This window comes from Cylas formicarius, unplaced genomic scaffold (genome assembly GCF_029955315.1).
Source record: "Cylas formicarius isolate icCylForm1 unplaced genomic scaffold, icCylForm1.1 PGA_scaffold_7__23_contigs__length_41026272, whole genome shotgun sequence".
Lineage (NCBI taxonomy): Eukaryota > Metazoa > Arthropoda > Insecta > Coleoptera > Brentidae > Cylas > Cylas formicarius.
In genome coordinates, this window is record NW_026844352.1 from 40,372,978 (window position 1) to 40,393,748 (window position 20,771).

At 39.1% G+C, this 20,771-nt stretch overlaps 3 protein-coding genes across 3 annotated transcripts; 2 read left to right on the top strand and 1 right to left on the bottom strand.

Moving 5' to 3' along the window:
- Window positions 1-595: 595 nt before the first annotated feature.
- LOC132704689 (uncharacterized) lies at window positions 596-3,715 on the top strand. Its single transcript, XM_060674862.1, has 2 exons — window positions 596-747; window positions 3,190-3,715. The coding sequence occupies exons 1-2, from the start codon at window positions 655-657 to the stop codon at window positions 3,631-3,633; spliced, it is 537 nt and encodes a 178-aa protein (XP_060530845.1). The 5' UTR covers window positions 596-654; the 3' UTR covers window positions 3,634-3,715.
- Window positions 3,716-5,202: 1,487 nt separating this feature from the next.
- LOC132705383 (uncharacterized) lies at window positions 5,203-13,138 on the bottom strand. The gene is made up of 2 exons (XM_060675938.1): window positions 11,197-13,138; window positions 5,203-8,620 (listed from the first exon to the last, which is right to left on the bottom strand). Exons 1-2 carry the CDS (start codon window positions 11,209-11,211, stop codon window positions 7,463-7,465), a joined length of 1,173 nt encoding a protein of 390 aa, XP_060531921.1. The 5' UTR covers window positions 11,212-13,138; the 3' UTR covers window positions 5,203-7,462.
- Window positions 13,139-13,571: 433 nt separating this feature from the next.
- LOC132705153 (glutamic acid-rich protein-like) lies at window positions 13,572-20,487 on the top strand. The gene is made up of 3 exons (XM_060675588.1): window positions 13,572-16,041; window positions 18,327-18,573; window positions 18,835-20,487. Exons 1-3 carry the CDS (start codon window positions 15,425-15,427, stop codon window positions 20,485-20,487), a joined length of 2,517 nt encoding a protein of 838 aa, XP_060531571.1. The 5' UTR covers window positions 13,572-15,424.
- Window positions 20,488-20,771: the final 284 nt, after the last annotated feature.

Consider the following 20,771-nt stretch of genomic DNA (forward strand, 5'->3'; position numbering starts at 1 on the left):
AAATATTATCGCAAATAAAAAGCAAAATCCAACAAAAAAATAAGACGAATAACTCATATTTTTGGTTTTGAGGGTTCAACATATAGGCGACAAAATGATATGCCGTGAGTGCCTGCTTATATTAATTCTGAATGTTTCGTATTTTTGATAAAGGTAATTCTACAACATTCTCGAAGATATTTTGTAAATGTTTCCACTGCTCTACAGCATCGTTTTTTTTTCTATGAATTGAAATGAATGAATGAAATACACGAATAATTAGAAAAAAACACGTGTTTGATATACATACATGCCAATTTTAGTTTTCAAGTTGAAAAACGCATGTTTTCGCAAAAAAATGTTCCTGTATATGTCTGAAGGTCACCTTCAGCTTTGGGTCCGAAATAAAAATAGTTCTATGCTGCCGGAAACCTTCGAGTGTATGGGTATCCCTTTTTTTTTTTTAAAACCGCCATTGCATAAGGTCGGTATTCCTGTTCGCAAACCGTTTTACGATAAAATCGGCAAATAAAGTAAAAGTCCACTGAATTCGTATGAATCTTAAGGCGGCGATTCTAGTTTGTTACGGCATGATCGTTTGAAAAAATGTATCCTATTCTCTTACCCTTCCACGGGCTGAAACCATTCCATGAGGTTATAAGTAAACGCGTGGCGATGCGAAATATATTACTCTCCCGTTGTTTTTGCAAAAGGTGCGAAGTTTTCGGCTGCCCCGTGCCCTTTGGAATTCTGAAAATGAAGTCCTTCGTGAGTATCGCACGTCTATTTTTATTCTATCGTTCTTTCGTATACCCGTTGACGGGTCGCGTTAACTGCTACATGACTATACTTAAAGAATTGAATCGAGGTGGCTTTTACTTGATGAAAATCCATTTAACAAAGTAAATAACAACTAAAGGTTCAGATTTTCACGAAATTAAATATTTTCACATGACATTTGTTTCGACAACACCGTGTCTTTATCAAATGTAATATTTACAAACTACCTGCTACTATATATACCGAAAAATTTCATTAAAACCTTCATTAATGTTGAGAGAATTTAATTTTATAAATGGAGGTGTATTTAAATTTAATTGATCGCTAAACAATATATTTCAATGTCTCATTTTGTTAATCTCCATGGTTTCCAATAAATTTAATTTTCTACCTTTTGTGACCGTGTGTAAAATATCAAAATTGTCGTCAAAAATGTGTTTTTTTGTGTTTAAGTGTGCAGCATAATTGGAATATAAGCTATTGTTTTTAAGCGCTCTTTTATGTTCGTTAATGCGTTTCTTGAAGGATCTACCTGTTTGTCCAATATAAATTTTAGGACAAGATCCGCATTTCAACCTCACAACAACATTAATTGAGGTTTTATTGTCATTTATGGTATGGTGAAAACATATAATTTCGTGAAAATCTGAATTTTTAGTTCTTATTGATTTTATTATACTTAAATAACTAACCAAACGAACTTTAGACTATTTTTTTTTTAATTTTTCTTTTAAATCGGTATAAACTGTCTTTGCAAACAACCAAAGGGTCATAGTATCATTAAATGGGACTTTAATGGATTCTAAAATCCAATTTTGAAAGAATTAAACCACGGATGTGTTTCTAATCTACAAGCTTACAATTCACATCAGACCTTATGTTCGAAAGCGTGCGAAACCTAACAATAAGGAGTGCAAAAAATGCAAACGAAAAACCACATTAATGTTGTTTTAAGTAATTAAACCCGTGCTTCAGAAATCCTATATTTTTTTAAATAAATATAAATGAAAAAGGACCAATATTTTTTCTATTAATAGATACACACATTGATAGTTACAGTTTACCATCCGTAAATTAGTAATACCACTAAATATTTTTCAAAATATGCCAAATGAAAATCGTGCCTTTTGTCCGTAATGTTTAAAACAAAATCTTCGCTCAACATCTGCAGAGAATATTTTAATTTTGGAATTAAGTGAAATTGCCTATAAAATCCCGTAAAAACATTTTTTCTTTAGATTTTGAAGCCCTTATTATTACTGAATTATTATTTTAAAATTCTTTGCTGCCATAACCATACTCGACAAAAGGAGTATGAATTTTTGTGTCGGAAGGTTGGTAGGCAAAAAAAAGTTGGCCAATGTTTCTCGAACAAATACGGTTCAACTGCCGGTTTTTCCAATTATTTGGGTGCAATTACATAGGGTCTACTTTAATCATCGGATTCATTGGTTTGTGCAAGATATTTCCTAGATGAATCGCTCGATAAAAGTAATTTTCACCCGCTTTTACAATTTGCTTGTAAATGACATAAACAAACAAAAGTGTCAGGACAATGACCAGCTTTATTGTTTTTAATGGAATGCTATGACTATTTTTACAATTTGTAATTATGCGCTTGATCTTAAGTATTTTTTTGTCATTACTTTTTGGTTTTACCATTCACACATTCAATGAATTCTCTAATATTAGATAAAATGCATATTATTTCATTAATTTAACAAAGAACCTTTCGGTTTTACCATTCATACCTGTTAATATATACTCTACTAATACTATTATTAGATAAAATGCATATTATTTCACTAATTGAACAAAGACCCCTTTGGTTTTACCATTCATATTTGCTAATGCTAATATATACTTTTATTTAATATTATTATTATTATTTATTAATATTATTTCATTAATTTAACAAAGAACTTTTTGTTTTTATCGTTCACACATGCAACAATTTCTCTAATATTAGATAAAAAGCACATTATTTTATTAATTTAGCAAAAAATCTTTTGGTTTTACCATTCATATTTGCTAATGCTAATATATACTTTTATTTAATATTATTATTATTATTTATTAATATTACTTCATTAATTTAACAAAGAACCTTCTGGCAACAAATTCTCTTATATTAGATAAAATGCACATTATTTAATTAATTTACTAATAATACTAATACTAATACTAATACTAATATATACTAATTAGGTGATACTATTATTAGATAAAATGCATATTTTTCATTAATTTAACAAAGCACCTTCTGCTTTTACCATTAATACGTGCAATAAATTCTTATGGCGTCTGACTATAGACGCCACAGCCGCTTCTCTGGTTATTCATCATCCCGTGGTTATAGTCCCAATTGTTTTCAACTCTTGCCAAACAAAACCGACCAAATGAAAACTTCCCCTGACTAAACGATTGCAGATCGTTATTTTCACCGTCGTTGTCGCCGCAATGGCCGCGGATGAGCCGCTACCGAAACAGAAACGCGGTCTCCTAGGTCTGGACCACGCCCCCTTCCTTCCCGCCCCGCTCATCACCAAAGACTACGCCGCGCCCGTAATCCACGCGCCTTATAGCTACGAGGCGCCCCTGCTCCACGCTCCGATCTACGCGAAAGGCTACGAGGCACCGTTTTTGCACGCCCCACTCATCACCAAGAGCTACGAAGCCGCTCCCATATACTCGAAACCCATAATTTCGGCGCCACTGTACAGCAAACCGATCTTGGCGCACGCGCCCCTCATCACCAAGAGTTACATCTCCGCCCCCATCTATTCGAAAGGCATCAGCTTGGCACCAGCACCGTTGTTGGCCAAGTCCTACGGCGGATCCTACGCGTTGGGCCATCACGACCTCGGCTGGTGAACGTGACGTCGTCAGTGATTCGTAATTAGTCCAATGTAACATATATTTAAGGCAGAAACAATAAATCAATTTGAAATGGTAAGGTTTTTTTTTATTTTCGCTCGCTGTTGAAACCGGTACCCGCGCCATCATGGGTAACAATTGGGAACAGTGTTGGGCAAATTTTGATTTTTATTAAAATAATCAGATATCATTGATTTAAAAAAATGCATGATTTTTTTAATTTTAATTGATTTTTTTATTTCATAATATTGTGTATTTCCCTTTTTTCGTAGAAAATGTTGTAGATTTTATAGAGAATATTGGTAACTATTGTTAAAAAGAAAATTAGGTTAGAATAGGATATTATATTGGTTTACTTCGATTTCAAATAAAATACGCAGAAAATTGGCCATAACTGCTAAACCACCAATTTTTGTAATAAAAGGTGTATATATTAAATGATACAGAATTAAATCCGAAACCCAATAAAACCAATAACCAATAACCCACTATGTATAACGAATTTCTCACTCTATACCGCGCATATCAGGTAACAAAGTAAGGAATGTAGGCCGAGTTATAATTATTAGAGTCTCTTACCTTATCCGAATTCCTTACCATAATAATTTGAGTACCGAGAACCTGGTCGTCCTAAGCGTTTTTCTCGTAATAAGCGATTATGTTAATGCCTTTATCGGTAAGTGTTAAAGCACACCATTGTTTCAATCAGTTCTAATTTGACTTAGTGAATCTCTAGGTGATAAAGTTGCTTTTATTCGGGAGATAGAACGGGGAGAAAAGAAAAGTGACTTGTGACGTCGATACGGACTTACACCGTCGACTGTATCCATGATTTGGAAGTGCAAAGAAAAAATCATTCAGGCTGAAGCGGCAGGCAGTTCTAGTAAAAAACTAAGAAAGCCAAAATTTGAAGATTTGGATCGGGCAAAGTGGCAGTGGTTCCCACAGCAACGTCTTAAAAACGTAACACCCTGTGGACCAATCGTAAAACTAAAAGCAGAAAAGTTGGCTGAACAGCTTGGCATTATCGATTTCAAGGCTTCGGAAGGATGGTTTGCAGGTTCAAACAGAGACATGGTATAAATTATGGACAGATAAGTGGCCAAACCCCATTTTTCCAAAAACCTGTTTTTTCGCAAAGAAAATGGAAAAGTTCAAGAAATACTCCGAAATGAGAGAATAATTGGAATTTTGAAAAATATTCAAAACATTCCATTTCGAAAAATTAAATTTGTTATTGTCCTGTCACAACCGAACACCCGGTACCCATACGAAACACTCTACAGTGTCGTACTTATTGAAATAAGGCACAGGGACATCTTTAATGGTCCGCCCTTTGCAAAAGTACAGGGGAAAAAAAGATGACGGTTCATCTTTTGCCTAAATAAGACTTCGTATAATATATCGGCTATAAGACATGGCTAGAAAGATGACATTACAAAGATAAATAAAATTTAAAATGTATAGTATTGCGCAAAAAAGATGAAGGTATCAGAGGTTATATATATAACTTCAACGTCAATAAAAACAAATCGGTAGGGACTGAATTGCATTGTACAAAGAAAAATGTCATGATAAATTAGTTTCTTATGAAAAATGTAGAGAAATATTCAACATCAAGTTTAATATTGCTTTGTATATAAGTATAAGTTTTTCTTGTATTGGAATGAAAGTTTCTTTTTTATACTCTTGCATTAACGATTTATATATTTTTTGTATATTCTGCCAAAAAGTATTTTAGTTCAAGTTAGCAATAATTATATTCCAAAATCCTATTTTTGTTTACCGCGTTCTAGAGTAGTCTTCCTAAACAAAAATCACAATTACTCAGAATGAAGTTTTTTTTACCCTCATCGTTTTGCCCCTGTACTCTTAATTTATAATACAAATTACGAAATAATTTATAAGAAACTAAAAATTTCATCGTGTGTATTGGGCGGGCGTCCCCGGTACACTCGCCCGACGAAAGAAAAAAAGAAGAAGACGCCGTGCATCTGTTGATAGCTCGAGGTTAAGGGAGCCGGTCGGTTCAAAGTGCATTACTTTCTCTTTGCTAAACAACTGGGCCGCAATAGTTTTATTAGAACCGCGAAAAATTGAGATTTCGCAAGTGCTAAGGACTCCGCATAGCCTCAAAAGCAATACGACCGAATAATCCGCAAACAGCGTGCAATAAAACCGACTAATATGGGACAACGCCAGGCGACAAGGACGAACGTAACCGAGCGTTAAACTTTAACCGGTTCGTATGGTTCCGATTAAAAAGTCTAAATGACGTCTAAAGTCTACGTTGCCGTAGACAGTAAGTAAGGTACGTGAAGGTTTTATACGAGAAGAAATTAGGCGGTAAGGTAACCAATTGTCTGCGGCGCTCGTATACTAAAAACTCGATTTCGTTCGGGTAAAATGCCATTTTACCTTTCTACGAGACTGGGACTACGTGACCGATTACCCGTCTTCAGAATTCAGAAGGCGAGTCCAATCGTGAAGTCGATTTTTATGCACCCGTCGCGGTTAGTCGATCGCCTTTCTAACTGTTTAACGCCTTTTTTATGCCACCCGGACTGCGATACATTTCGCGGAACTCTTTTTGTCTCTTGTCGATTAAAGAAAGTGAAACATACGGCAGAAGCTTCGGACTAAAATCGAATTCGCGCCAATATTAGGGAGATTTTTGCCCATTGTCGACACACCCTGTATGTAACCGAAAGTATAGGTTATAGCCCTGGATCTCCCGCGTTTATTGGTTGAAGAATTTCGTCGATCGGGTCGGTAGTTTTCGATAAAATAGCTTTTTTTCTGGAACTACGCAGTCAATGACGTCATCGTGTCTAGAATTTTTCAAATATCTCGAGCAGCGTGCGTGACAGACTAAATGTGTAAATACAAAAATTTCTTTTACCAATTTCGATTTACTTACTACCAAAAAAAATAAATAAGAACTAAAAGTTCAGATTTTCACGAAATTATATATTTTTACATGACAATTGTTTCGACAACACCCTGTCTTTACCAAATGTAATATTTACGAACTACCTGCTACTATATGTACCGAAAAATGACCGACCGAAAACGTGATAATTTAAGTTCAATAAAGGAGAGGTATTTAAATCTAATTGATCGTTAAGCAATACATTTGAATGTCTCATTTTGTTAATGTCGATGGCTTCCAATAAATTCAATTTTCTACTTTTTTGTGGCTGTACGCAAAATATCAAAATTGTCGTCAAAAATGTGTTTCTCTGTGTTTAAGTGTGTAGCATAATTAGAATCTAGAGTATTGTTTTTAAACGTTTTTCAAACAATATATAAGCAGTTTCAGTCAAGCTCTGAAGAAGCCAACAGGATGATTAGCGAAACATCAGCAAAAACCGACGCAGGAGGAATCCAGAAGTTTTGTTTATTTTTACTTTTAATAACTTCCTATTGTCCCATATTACTATTGTAATGTAATGTAATGCTAATGTAATTATAACATTTAAGAGGTTAAGTGGAGTAGCTTTTGCTAGACTTGGCCTCTTCTCTACTGTATATTAATATAATATACAACGATAAAGGCAATTTATTATTATTATCATTGCAGAGATCGGACAAGTTCAATCCCAATATAAGAAGAAGAAGGGTCTTAGTGTATAGTATTTTTCGTAGATGAAAACAATATAGTCTATGCTGGCGCTACTTTAGACCATTAAAACTACTAGTAACGGTACAACAATATTTATTCGATACGTTCGACTAAAACATTAACAAGAAACGATAACTTGTCGACGTGACTAGACCACCTAAACAATAAATTAATTAACAACTACGACTACGACTACTCGAACTACTTGTGGTACGGGGGTTCCAAACTTATAGACGGCCTGAAGCCGCCTTCGAAAGTCCTAGCCGACTCCGGATACCCTTCTTGGTGCGCCGCGTGCTGAGGCAAATGGAACGGTATCTGGACGTCCGTTCGGCCGGGCTGGATCACTTGGTGCTGCTCGTAATTCGCTTGGTGATCGTCCGCCTCCAGCGGCAACTGTTGCTGCGGAATGTCCAGATCTTGCTGGAAGTGCGGTAACTGCTGCTGAATAAAATTCGGCACGAGGTGGTCCTGCTGCGGCAAATGTTGGTGAGGATGGACGGCCTGTGGCAAAAATGGCGCCCCGTTGGAGATCGGGAGGTAGTTCCTAGTCCCGTGGTACTCGAAGAATAGCGGAGGTGTTTGATGGTGCGCTGGCGGCGCCGGTATCGGAAGTAGAGGTGCCAGAGGTTGCGACACGTGTATGTGGGGAACTTCCCTCAACACGGGAGCAGGGAACGTGGCTCCCAACGGCAGAACCCCCAGGTTTGGTTTGGTGACTTCGAACAGCACAGGCGAAGGTACGAAAGGTTTCAATTGAGGAACGTGCACCAAGTGCTGGGGGGGATGAAGATGATCGACGTGCGTAACGGCGTCTACGTGATCTTGGTGGGGAACGTTGACTTGGTGAATCTGATCGACGTGTAGAGGAAACTGATGCGGATAAGACGGAAGGAGATGCACGTGGTTTAGCGGCACTTGGTGGACGTGATCCACGTGGTCGACGTGAGGAACCGGTTGATGTTGAATTACGGGAGGTTCTACGTGAAGAATCGGTTTGACGGCGCTAGGTACTGGTTTCCAGCCGCCTTGAACCGGTTTCGACTTGATACGGAACAAGACTTGGGGCTTCGGATAGCTATAACTGACCGGTTTTAGAGCCAAAGGTCGTACCACCGACGAGAACTTGTAGTCTATGGGAGAGTACCCGATGACTTGCTTGGTACCCGTCTTGGTGATTAGGACGTGTTTGGCCCAATCGCCGCTGCGGATGGGGCCGAAAATGGTGCGTTTTTCGTGCTGGTTCACGGAACCATCGTGTTCTGTTAGGGGGTCCAGGTGGTTGGAGTTCGATCGCAGCAGATCATCGTCGGCCGTGCAGTTTTCCAGCAGGGAAAACAGGAAGGCAACACCGATCAGCTGCAATAATGTCAGATTTAGGTTAACAAGTAATAGTTAATAGTAATCATCTTCATCTTCTGAAGGTAGTGATTTATATATCACTCATGAGGCTTGGTTCTGTTGAGTGTCCTCGTCGGTTGGTGTTGTCGATGACATGTCTGTATGTCTGACGATGTCCAGCCCTGTGGAAGTCACTATTTCGGAACACCAACGATGTTCCTTAGCACTTAGCAGAGTAATTCTAGCAAATTGAATATGTTCGTGTTAAACTGGATATGAGTAAAACATCCCCTATAACTTTTTCATTTTTTTGTCTCTTTCGGCTGCTAAAGTAACTTTTTCTTTTGTGTTCTTATTCTTTCATTCACCAGGACGAATCCAGAAGAATTGTAAATATTATTACGGTAGCCTGTGGAAGTGTTGAAGTCAACGGCATTTTGCTCCGCCAACCGTTGACGTACATAATTGCACTGATACCTTCAGAGTTTCACATTTGGATGCCAAACTTTTTGACTTTTTAACCGACAAAGACGAAGTTTGAACTGGCCTTCTTTCAGCACCAAACGCCTTTGTTTGCTTTGTCCCACGATTTTCCCACATTTGATAACTGTCTTCTTTTACTTCCGTCATAACTATCTCAAAGATCATTCGAAGGTATGGTCTGTTCATAGATATAAGAAAGTGACCAATTGCTTTTGAATGGGATTATCCAAGGGTGGTCATTAACATAGAATACAACAAGATTATTACCTAAAGTTTCGGAATTTAAATTCAGGTAAAATTGTGGTCCGTAACAGAAAATAATTTTATACCTACCTGGGTTTAATATTCTTTGGTTTGGGATACTATTTAGAGTCTATTAGTAGTCAATCTTATTTCGTGTGTAATATGTGCGAGTCTAGTGTACCTCAGGAGATGCTCCCCCCCCCCCCCCAAATGTAGAAAACACTATTCTATTGAGACTAAGGAAGATATAGACTCTCATTGAATGTACTGCCAGCAAGCAAGCATCTTTAGAAGAAACGACCGCATTGACGAAAATTCCAACATTAACTGTATGGAAAATTGTGAATAATCCCATTTCAGCAAGGAAAAAAGAAGCGATGCTGACATTTTGTCGTGTGTAGATGAAAGTGGCGTAAAATTTACCAGTTATACGAGGAACAAAGCGTGCCTACATTAGATATGTTAATTAAGAGACTTGAAAAAGATGAAACCGGTATTAGATGTGACAAAAGGCAAGTTTTAATGGAATCTTTATTTACTTGGATGAATCCTGGTTCGACTCTTATGATACCTCGGAAAAGGGTTGGGTTCATTCAACTGATAAGTGTAAAACAAACGCGCCATCAAAAAGAGGTAAAAGAATAATTATTTTGCATGCTGGCTCTAAAGATGGTTGGATTCCAAATGGGCTGTCCCTGTCTGAGAAAAATATTAAAGATTCTTCTCTGGATTACCATGAAGACACGACCCCTGATTTATTTGAAAATTGGTTTAAAAACAAACTAGTTCCAAACATTCCTCCTAATAGCGTCATTGTAATGGACAATGCAAGTTATCACAGTAGACAGTTGACTAAAACCCCTTCCTCATATGACACAAAAGCAACAATTCAAAACTACATGTATAATAACTACATTAATTTTCACGAAGATTATACCAAAAAGCAATTAATTGAGGTTCTACAAAGCTTGAACCTACAAAAGGATAATTATGCAAAAAATCTAGGCCATACAGTTTAAGGCTTCCACCTTACCACTCTTGAACATGTTTGGCATCAACTGAAATCTGCCATTCGTCGTAACAATGTTTTCCCCGTGTCAACTCCGATGTCCTCAAACTTATAGAAACCGAAGTTTTTAACATCGCTCCACAAAGTTGGGCAAATTCTGTTAAACATATAGAAAAAGCAGAACAATCGTATATCCATATTGCAAATCATATAGAACAGATAATAATTTGAACAGGCGATGATAGCGATAGTGATACTGATATATTATGTGAATAATTTGAAGTAATTTGAGTAGGTAATATAATTTGTAATTTTATTTTAGATTTAAACATAAATACATACATAAATAAATATATATTGTTTAGTATATTTCCAAACAAAACCCCAATTAATTAAATTCTAAGCAAAGCACGGACCTGTTCTTCCATATTTCGTTCTTACAGCTTGCCCGGGTCTTTCCTTTCGTATCAGTTAGTCACTTTCTTATATCTATGAACAGACTTTACCTTCAGAGTTTGACATTTGTAACGAATGCCAAAATTTTTAGACTTTTTCACCGAGAAAGACGAAGTTTGAACTGGCTTTCCTACTGCACCAAAAGTCTTCTTTTACTTCCGTCCAAACTATCTCTAAGATCCGTCGAAGGTATACTTTAAGACATAGGCAGTACGTTTAGGGGTCAACTTAAGTGAAAATTTAGAGAAAAAGTTGTCGGACGTAACTTTTCTGGATTCCTCCTGCTGAAGAAGCCAACAGGATGATTAGCGGAACGTCAGCAAGTTCGACTCAGCAAAAACCGACTCCGGAAGTTTTGTAAATAGCATTACAGTAGCCTGTGGAATTAAAGAAAAACACTTACGCGGAAAAGATGCATCGCGTCCTTGAAATAACAACTCTTCCGTATGGCGCCCGGTGTCTCTATCACTATCACTGCCGAAGGACGAACTAGCAGGAACGAAATTTTCACTTTCTTTTTGTTTTTATACCGGACGATTTCGGCGTACTCTTATCGAATTTTAATCAGCCGCTTCCGTCTAATTAATATTGATGCCGTTGCGGGTATCGGCATAATGAGAAAGTACGTTTACCTATTCTGGATGCACCTCATATTTGTCCAGTCGCGTTTTCGCAATCACATTTCGACCGAACATTTTGCCGATTTGATGACAAAGTTTTAAAAGAAAACTTCACACGAACATCAAACTGAAGTTGAAAAATACAAAATATAAATTCTAAATATAAAATATAGAATTCCAGATAAACGGAAACCAAAAGCTAAGCAAACAAATCAGAATTTGGACAATACATGGCGTCTTAAAAGTCTTTTTAAGTTTGTTAAGAATATCACAGTTTTTAATATCATGCGGTAAATTGTTAAAATGGATTAGGCCTTTAGGTAATATAGAGTTTTATACACGACTAGAATAACATTCTCTCAACATAAAATTACCACAATTTCTTGTATTGTAAGAACGAATATCTCCGAAATAGGTAACGTTTTCACAAACATAATTGGGAACACACATTTAATTTTAAAAATAAATACGTAGAAATTGAACATTACTTTTCGTTTTACAGACAAGAAATTAAGAACACTCCAACATTCTTTGAACTGGCGTATATATGTATTTTCCTCATGGCCCTATTTTGAACAATCATCAATTGCTTTCATTTATATTTAGGCAAAATGAACAAAAGCGTCGAACAAAATTACAAATGGGAAGCAGCTAGGCTGTTATTCAATAAGATTTTGGTGTCAATTGACAAATTGCTCCCTATTCTAGATATAAAATTAACCTTTTTTAGAAAATTTATTCATTATGTAATCGGCATGTGTATGAAACGTCAAATTTTGAGTCAAATATAGAAAAGAAATAAAACTAACAGTACAGATTTTCACGAAAATATATATATATATATATACATATGGGGTTTGTTACAGCTCGCGCCGTTTTCCCTCTCTCAACCAGACTCTCCATTCATCTTTGTCATTCCAATCTCCGTCTTCCAACCCCCTTTCCTCCATAGCTTCATCTATTTCATCCCTCCACGATCTTCTGGGTCTTCCTCTCTTTCTACGTCCCATAGGGCTCCACTCTGTGATTTTCTTTATCCACCGTCTATCGTCACTTCGTCTGACATGACCATACCATTTAAGCTGTTTTTCTGCTATTGTAGTTAATAAGTCTTTTTCTACATTCATTTGCCTCTTGATTTCTGCGTTACGTATTCTATCCATGCGTGTTCGTTAGCAACACCTTCTCCAATATTCCATTTCGACGGCGGTTACTTTAGATTTGTTCTTTTTGTTCAATAGCCAGGTTTCTGCTCCGTATGTAATTATACTTTCTACTATTGTCTTAAATATTGTTGTTTTTGTTTTCTTTGTTAATTTCTTGTTCCATATAATGGAGTTCAGTTGTTTTATACATGTTCTACCCTGCCCTAGTCTAGATTTGATTTCTTCTTCTGTTGATCCATCTTTTGTTATTATACACCCTAAGTATTTAAATTTGTCTGTTGCTTTTACGGTTGTGTTTTCATCTATTTCTAAATCTTCGATTTCCCCCCCGAAAATATATATTTTTACAATTGTTTCGACAATACCGTGTCTTTATCAAATGTAATATTTACACACTACCTGCTGCTATATATACCGAAAAATGACAATAAAACCTTAATTAATGTTGTAAGAATTTCAGTTCAATAACGGAGAGGTATTTAATTCCGATGGATCGTTAAGCAATACATTTGAATGTCTCATTTTGTTAATCTCCATGGCTTCCAATAAATTTAATTTTCTACTTTTTGTGGCTGTATGTAAAATATCAAAATTGTCGTCAAAAATGTGTTTTTCTGTATTTAAGTGTGTAGCATAATTAGAATCTAGACTATTGTTTTTAAACGCTCTTTTATGTTCGTTAATGCGCTTGCATCCTGTAGATACCTGATTTTGGACATTTCGTTTTGTTTTTTAAAAATTTTCCTATTGCGCTTTTGACAAAACTTCTGGATTCCTCCCGCGTCGGTTTCTGCTTAGTCGAAATTGCTGACGTTTCGCCAACCAGCCTGTTGGCTTCTTCAGAGCTTGACTGAAACTGTTTGACATGGTGAAGGATACCCAGTTTCAGTCAAGCTCTGAAGAAGCCAACAGTATAGTTGGCGAAACGTCAGCAATTTCGACTAAGCAAAAACCAGAATCCAGAAGTTTTGTAAAAAGGATTACAGTAGCCTGTGGAAGTATCTTCGAAAAATGATTTTCCTATTGTGTTGTTAGTTCGGCAAGCTATTTTTAAAACACATTTTGACAAATGTTTTAAAACTTTTTCACTGGGTTTTGTTTTAAATTGTTGTGTATTAGGTTTCGGATAAATAGAGTTTACCGTTGTCTGGATTGGTTTTTTATTTATAATTTTATCTATAATGGACGGATTGTAGCCGTTGTTTAATGATATTAAATTTTCGTTGTAATTTTCTGTTGAGAGTGGCGTATTAAGAAGTCTGGGTATAAAAGAGTGAAATGCAGCCATTTTGTGTACTTTTGAATTTTTCCAGGTATTTTAAACATTTTATTTGCTGTCTGAGCCTCCGAGAGTGAACTCACCATACGGTCTGTGGCTCCTGGTAATTTCGCATTAATTTTTGAGACCTGGTTGCTTATTATTATTATTCGATTTTAACCGAACCCGTATGTAGTTGCGTCAGTCTTTGGGCTTTTAACTCGGCGATTGGTTATCTCGACACATAAATCATAACCCGAAACAACCTCGATTTGCGAAAAACTCGCGGCCCTGTGGCGTCGAATAATCGGAATAGAACAAAATTTAACAACATTAAGAACTGGAACAAAGCTTGCCAGCGCGAAAGTTGTTTTTCAGCGGTTTACGTACAGGGTGGTTCAACGATAGAGCAAAGATTGTTCGAAAAGTTATGAGAAAATGGCGAAAGCAAAAGTTGTAAGACTTATTTTAAAGAGTGCAGGGTGGCTCAAAAAAGCGTGACGAATAAAACATACGTTCGCCCTATTTTTAAGTTGCTTTAAAAATTACACAACTTTTTTGTTGAAAAATACTAGTTAAAAGCATCATTCCAAGATGACGTAAAAGATATACGGGACGGGATTTGAATTAGATGCTACAGGGTGTTCGACATAAAGGAATATATTTGAATCATTTTAAATGGAAATGTCTCCATTATTATTTTTTCACAAAGATCTGACAAAAACCTAGAACTTTTATTAAGTGCCTCTTTTTAATGCTTTGCAATTTATTTTAACTTGTGCATTGTTTACCCTTGTTTTTGTCTAATACTATTATTATTAACTAAAAAATAAAAAAAAAAACTAGTACGGATTTTCCTAAAGCTGCTCAGGTGTAAACGATACTTTGTTAAAATCTAAAAGTTCGTCAATGGCCAGTAATCAGTTGAAAGTTCGTGTAAAAAGTAAAAAAAAATAACACAAACTGATTGCGCCAAAAAACGTATTATGGCCAGTAATGAGTTAAAAGTTCGACCGACTATTGGATTTCGGGCAAAAAATGACGTATTACTACGTCGATGGTCAGTGATGAGTTAAAAGTTCGTTAATAACTAAGTAAGGGTGTAAAACAAAACGAATTATTTCGTCAAGAAGTACTGGACTTGGGACAAAAAATGGCCAGTAATGAGTTGAAATTTCGTTTGCAAGTAAAACAAAATGATCGTGTCAAAATTGACGTATTACTACGTGGATGCCGGGTAATAAGTTAAAAGCTCGTTCGGTAGTTATCTTCCGCGGACACACTGTATAGTAAACGCTTCCTCGCCACGGAACAAATCGAATTAGAATCGGCGATGCGTTAAAAACGGCACCTAAGTTTTTGCGCAACCGTACTGGTCAACTTTCATGAAAATCGTAACCGATATTAAAATATTACAAAAGCGAGACGGGAGAGGAAAAAAAAAGCCGGGGCGGCGAAAAAAACCGCGACCGCCTTTCTCTGTCGGGCGAAATATCGGCTCCTAAGTAGCGTCAAAGTTTTGGGCGAAATTCAGTTCGCTCGGCGGTCCAGCGAAGGCAACAATCCACCTCCCCATAGCGATGCAACATGCTAGTGCATAAGTTGATATGCGTTTTGGTGTTGCACGTGTCGGTGTCGTCGGCCGGCGTCCAAGATGGCGACCAATCGGAAGCCCAGACTAGAGACAAGCGAACGATAGGTTCAATCTTGACGAACGTCGCCGATCTCTTCGGATACGATGTGCAAAAGAGACCGTCGGTGCTGCCGCCTCCGCCGCCTCCGGCGGCAGCGCCCGCCGCTCCTCCTGCCGCCCCGCCCGCCGCCCCTCCGGCGCCACCGCCCGCAGGGCGGCAACTTCCCGTTAACCCTCCGGTTAATGCCCTTCCGTCGCCTGCACCGCCCGTAACTCCTCCGGCTACTTTGACTGAAGGCGTGAGGAGAACCTTTACCGTGGACTTAAACTGGAAGAGGACCAGACAACCGCCGACGGTGCAAGCGGCGGCGCCGCCGCCTCCACCGCCGCCGCCTCCGCCACCGCCACCGGCGCCGGCGCCGCCGAAGAAATTCCGCGTTCCCGAATTGGTCAGGCAAAATCCGGTAGCGAGGAACAAACCCAAGGTTTACAAAGAAGAAAGCGACGATCCGAACGAGGAGACTTACGTATACGACGAGGATTACACTTACGGCGGCGGCACGCCGAAAAAGTGAGTGAAATGCAGATACGCCCATGCCAAAAACTAACAGTCAAATTCCAAAAACTAAAATAATTTGCACAAACTTAGCCGTTCGATAGAGATTTTAATATCCACGTTTACTGTAAGAATGTGAAATATTCAGGCAAAAGTCAACGAGACATATTTGTAGATAATTACCAAGTCGCTCCTACCTTCGTTTAACTTCAATTAACATTTTCCATAGATCTTCTTCTTTTTCTTCATCTTCTTATGCAGCTCACAACCCTTTGTGAGTCTTTGCTGCAATTACTGCCTGCCTCCACTTGTCTCTGTCCGTTACCTCCTCTCTCCAATTCTCTATACCCAGGGTGTGCAGGTCTTCGGTAATATTGTCTCTCTGTCTTGGTCTAGGTCTCCCTAGAGGTCTTTTTCCGGAAAGATTTTCCTCCCAAATACGTCTAACAAGACGTGCGTTTCGGGATCTGTGGACATGTCCTAACCATCTTAGCCTGTGTGTTTTTCTTTTTCCTCATCCACTGTAGGTCCATATATCCTCCTGAGAATTTTTCGCTCAAAGCGACTTAGCAGCTTCGTGATGGTCCAGGTTTCCGATCCGTAAGTTATTACCGCTCCTGTTACTGTTCTGTTTATTTTGATTTTAGAATTCCTTGACAGTATTTTTGATTTCAATAGATATTGTAGCGAGTAGTAGCACCTATTGCCTTTTTGCATCCTTGCCCGAATTTCTTCCGTTACCTCGTTGTCCTGTGTTATAATGGCTCACAGGTATTAAAATTCTTTAACTATTCTTTTTCTAGTATCAGTCTTGGGCCTTGGTCTGAGTCCAGTTTTATTTCAGCTGATCTAATTGCCATATTAAACACTATATTGAAGAGTAGTGGAGATAGTCCGTCGCCTTGTTTTAAGCCACTGGTGATAGAAAACATCTCTGATGTGTGCTTGCCAATCCTGACCTTCGCGCTAGAGTTTCCTTCACATGTTTTCGTTACATTTCCATAGATCGTTCGGTTTTTCTTATTCTGTATAGATTTTTTCTTGTAAAGAGGAGTTGAATACTATCGTTCTTAGTTGAAAAGGAATTCTATTCCGATTCTTCAAAACGTATTCTTATTCTTATCTCAACAGCTTGACCAAGGTATTTCTGACCAACTGTTACATCGTTTGCGATAGTGATTACTTTAATTTCAGTAAAATTCTGACAGCGGTTGTTCGAGATCTTCATGTTTTTTTAAGCTATTAACACAAACGCAAACCTCAGGTGATTTAGGTACTTTCGGTTTACTACGATTCTTTGGTTTGTCATATCTAAAGTATACAGCCTAAACATAAAGACTCCTAACAAGGTTACACCGGAGACCTACAGTTTATATCATCATTCAAGGAAAGAGGACTCTCTTTGGCAAATCTGGTGTCTGTCACATCGATGCCCTTGTCCTTTTTCACCAAACTAAGATGTTGAAAATTGTGTCGTATTGTCAGTAGATATGGACTCTCTAAAAAAACAATAAATATGTGGAGAACTAGTGGAGACTACTGAAGAAACATTTTGTTTGGCAAAGTGTTTTGGACATCAAGAGAAATCAACGAAGCACCGTTTGGAATGTAAATATTCTTCAAATAATACTTCGAGTGGCACGGGATCTCCTCTTTATGTAACTTAGGTGTTTTGGGATTTACGGGATATAATACATTTTGCTAGGTGGTAAAAAGCAATGTCAGTTAATGAATGAATTGACAGCATAAAATAGGTTGAGGTTCTCAGGTCCTCTATTAAGATTCTTCTTCTCAGTACCATAACGTAATCATCATGATCAATCTTACCTTGTCACATGCCTATCCAAAGGGGGAACTGGAATTCATACCAGTCTCAATGGTTTTTCATTCAGTCTTTCTTCGACCTGGGCCTTGTCTCCTACTATCTTGAATTGTATAATGTTTTGTAGCATACCCGCCATACTCGATGCTCCATACACATTCCATACTTTTTTTTTAACTCAGCATCAATAAAGCTACTTGGAGCTGCCGCTTTCTCAGATTTGTGGATGGTAAATCGATTTAACAGGCTGTTCTTCCAAATAGGGCCAGTCGTCCTTTGAATGACAGCACACCTCGTTAATCTGCAAACGACTGAAATTGCTAGATGTGGAGGCTCTCCAAGCAATTAACCAGAACCATTGTTTTCGTAGTCAACTCGTGATGTTTTCTTGTCTCCGATCTATCTCTTTCTCTACATACGTTTGTCGTTCTTAGAAGAAGTGATAACGTAAGCGATCGTAAACTTCCCTTCGTTTTAGATTGTTGATCGAGCTGCCGGATTATTCGAACGAAGACGATTCCGGCGAGTCGAAACGGGAGGCCAACCAAGAGCGGAAAAATTTCAAAAAGAAATTCAACCAATTCTGGAAAGAGACGCCGGCCAAGCCCGAGGACCACGGCTACAAATACATCAGCCCGACTCCAATATCGGTCGAACTGATCCAGGACGAGGTAATCAGGCACATGGACCGTCTGGAACGGAAAAGACCGGCCCATCACATGTCGGTAAGAAGCTTAGATAACCCAACACTGCACTCGAACTTACGCACTGACGTTCGCTACGTGGTGACGCACGACCAGGAACCGCAGGCCAATTACATGGCCCAAAAAATCATAAACAGACACCTGATCGATTACTTTAACGAGAAATTCCGAAAGGACGCTATCGCGAAACAAAACGCGGTCGAAAACCCTCACCTGGTTGGGCAGTACTATCCCAGACCGCAGATCGATAATCGCAATGAAAGGCACTATTTTAATTTTAAGGAAGAACAAGGTGACGCGAAGATCGATGGGCCCGAATACGTGGAGGTCGTGATAGACCATCGTCCGGTTCAAATAGAGGAGATGAAGGAAAAACAAGCGGAAAAACCGAAAGAGAAAGACCAAGTGGAAAGGTTGCTCCACATCGCTGATGACGTGATAAAAAAATCGCACGATTCGGAAGAGAAGAGGCCCCACATTACGGGCCCGCTTCCGGACATCGAAAAGCACAAAGCGCAAGTCGTCAATCTCCTCGAAGAAGCGGACGGCGTCATTAAAAAGTCGCGCGAAGACACCAAAGAGCTGGAACTGAAGTCCCCGTCCGCCAAGGGCTTGGAGAAGCCCGAGGAAGGATTAGCGGAAGGGGCGAAGAAAGGGAGCGACTTAAAGGAACCCTTCAATTACGAGTATTACGTCACTCCCAGCGATTTCACGATCGAACTGCAGAAGAAGATCTTCGAAGTGGACGAAACCCCGGTCGAATTTCCTGCGGCCGTGCGGCAACAGCTTTCGGAAGAAGGCGATGAAGGTTCGAAAAATTCGGTAGAGGAGAATAGCGATGACAAAACCTCCAAAGAGGGCAACGACGATGAACCGCAAAAACCGCGAGAAGAAAGCGCGAGCGTTAAAGAGAAGGAAGAAAGTGGCGAAACGAAGGAAGAAAGAGAAGACGAGAGCGCGGAACAAACTGACGAGAAGGAAGAGGAAGGTGGTGAAAAGAAGCAGGAAATCGACCACGATGAACCGCAAAAACCGCGAGAAGAAGATGAGGAGGAAACGGATGAAGAAGAGAAAGACGAAGAAGCGGAGGAGGAAACGGGAGACGGTGAAGAAGGGGGGGATAAAACGGAAGGGGCGCGACGGGCGAACGAAAAAGTGGTCGCCGGTTTGATCCGGCAAAACTTCGAGGTGGATCGGTTCGGTGACGTCACGCTGCCCACCGCGCTTAAGAAGGACGACAGGGGGTTCCTCGAAGGGTTCAAAAAGGACGGGTACTTCTCGTTCATCGACGATAACCCGTTGAACCATTTCTTCGCGAAAAACCTGGAGAAGAACCTGGACAAGGCGGAAAACAAACTAGAACAACCCAAAGCAGAGGAAGACGAGGAAGAGGAAGAGGAGGACGACGACGAAGAAGAAGAAGAAACAGAGGAAGCGAAGGCTGGGGAAGAGGTAGCGCACATCAAGTATCCCCACGAAGAGAAATCGAAGGAGATATACGCAAAGTTCCGGGAAAAATTGGCGAGAAGCGACGAGAACAATCAAAAAACCGAGGACTCTCACAAACACGAGGTAATACACCCTTTCCACCTTGGTATCCTGCAGCCGCAGGCTTCGGAACTGGACAGGGCCGATAAAACGATCAACGTCCCTTACGATCACGATTACAGCGGAACGGAGAGGAAATCTAAAATCGAACCTCCGCCTCGGTCGACCAGGAAAAGACGAAGTACCGAAGGATGGTACGTTCCGGAAAAATACACCACCGATTTTACGTACGAGATACCGGAACCGGACATACCCGACCTGTCAAAACTCGAAACAAAAGACTACAAGGAAGACGACGCGCTTTCGCCGGCGGCGATCGTCACGGAGAACGACTACGGACGCAAAAAGACTTACGTCAGAGTGAACCAAAGACAGACGAACTTTTGAAGACGGCAAATCACGATTTTATGACGCATGCGTGTCATCCTAAACCGTCAACGTGACTGGTTAGTCAGCGTAGCCATTTTCTGGCCTCTTCTTCCTCATTTGCACCAAATTTACGAACACAGCGTTAATTAAGCACCAACGCAACAACTATCCCGCCGAAAACAAATCTTAAACGTTGAAAAACGCGGATCCTGATCGAAATTCTTCGTCTTCTTCTTTTACGCCAACTTGGGCACTCTTCTTTCTGCTCTTCTTCATATTGTTTTCCTGATGTCATAAAATAC

Excerpts from the sequence above, each read along its gene's own strand:
- LOC132704689 (XM_060674862.1), top strand. The coding sequence starts at position 655 with ATGCGAAATATATTACTCTCCCGTTGTTTTTGCAAAAGGTGCGAAGTT. Across the intron at positions 748-3,189 it reads TTCTGAAAATGAAGTCCTTC|ATCGTTATTTTCACCGTCGT; the intron begins GTGAGTATCGCA and ends AAACGATTGCAG.
- LOC132705153 (XM_060675588.1), top strand. The coding sequence starts at position 15,425 with ATGCTAGTGCATAAGTTGATATGCGTTTTGGTGTTGCACGTGTCGGTG. Across the intron at positions 16,042-18,326 it reads GGCGGCGGCACGCCGAAAAA|ATTGTTGATCGAGCTGCCGG; the intron begins GTGAGTGAAATG and ends CCTTCGTTTTAG. Across the intron at positions 18,574-18,834 it reads GACCGGCCCATCACATGTCG|GAAGAACAAGGTGACGCGAA; the intron begins GTAAGAAGCTTA and ends TTTAATTTTAAG.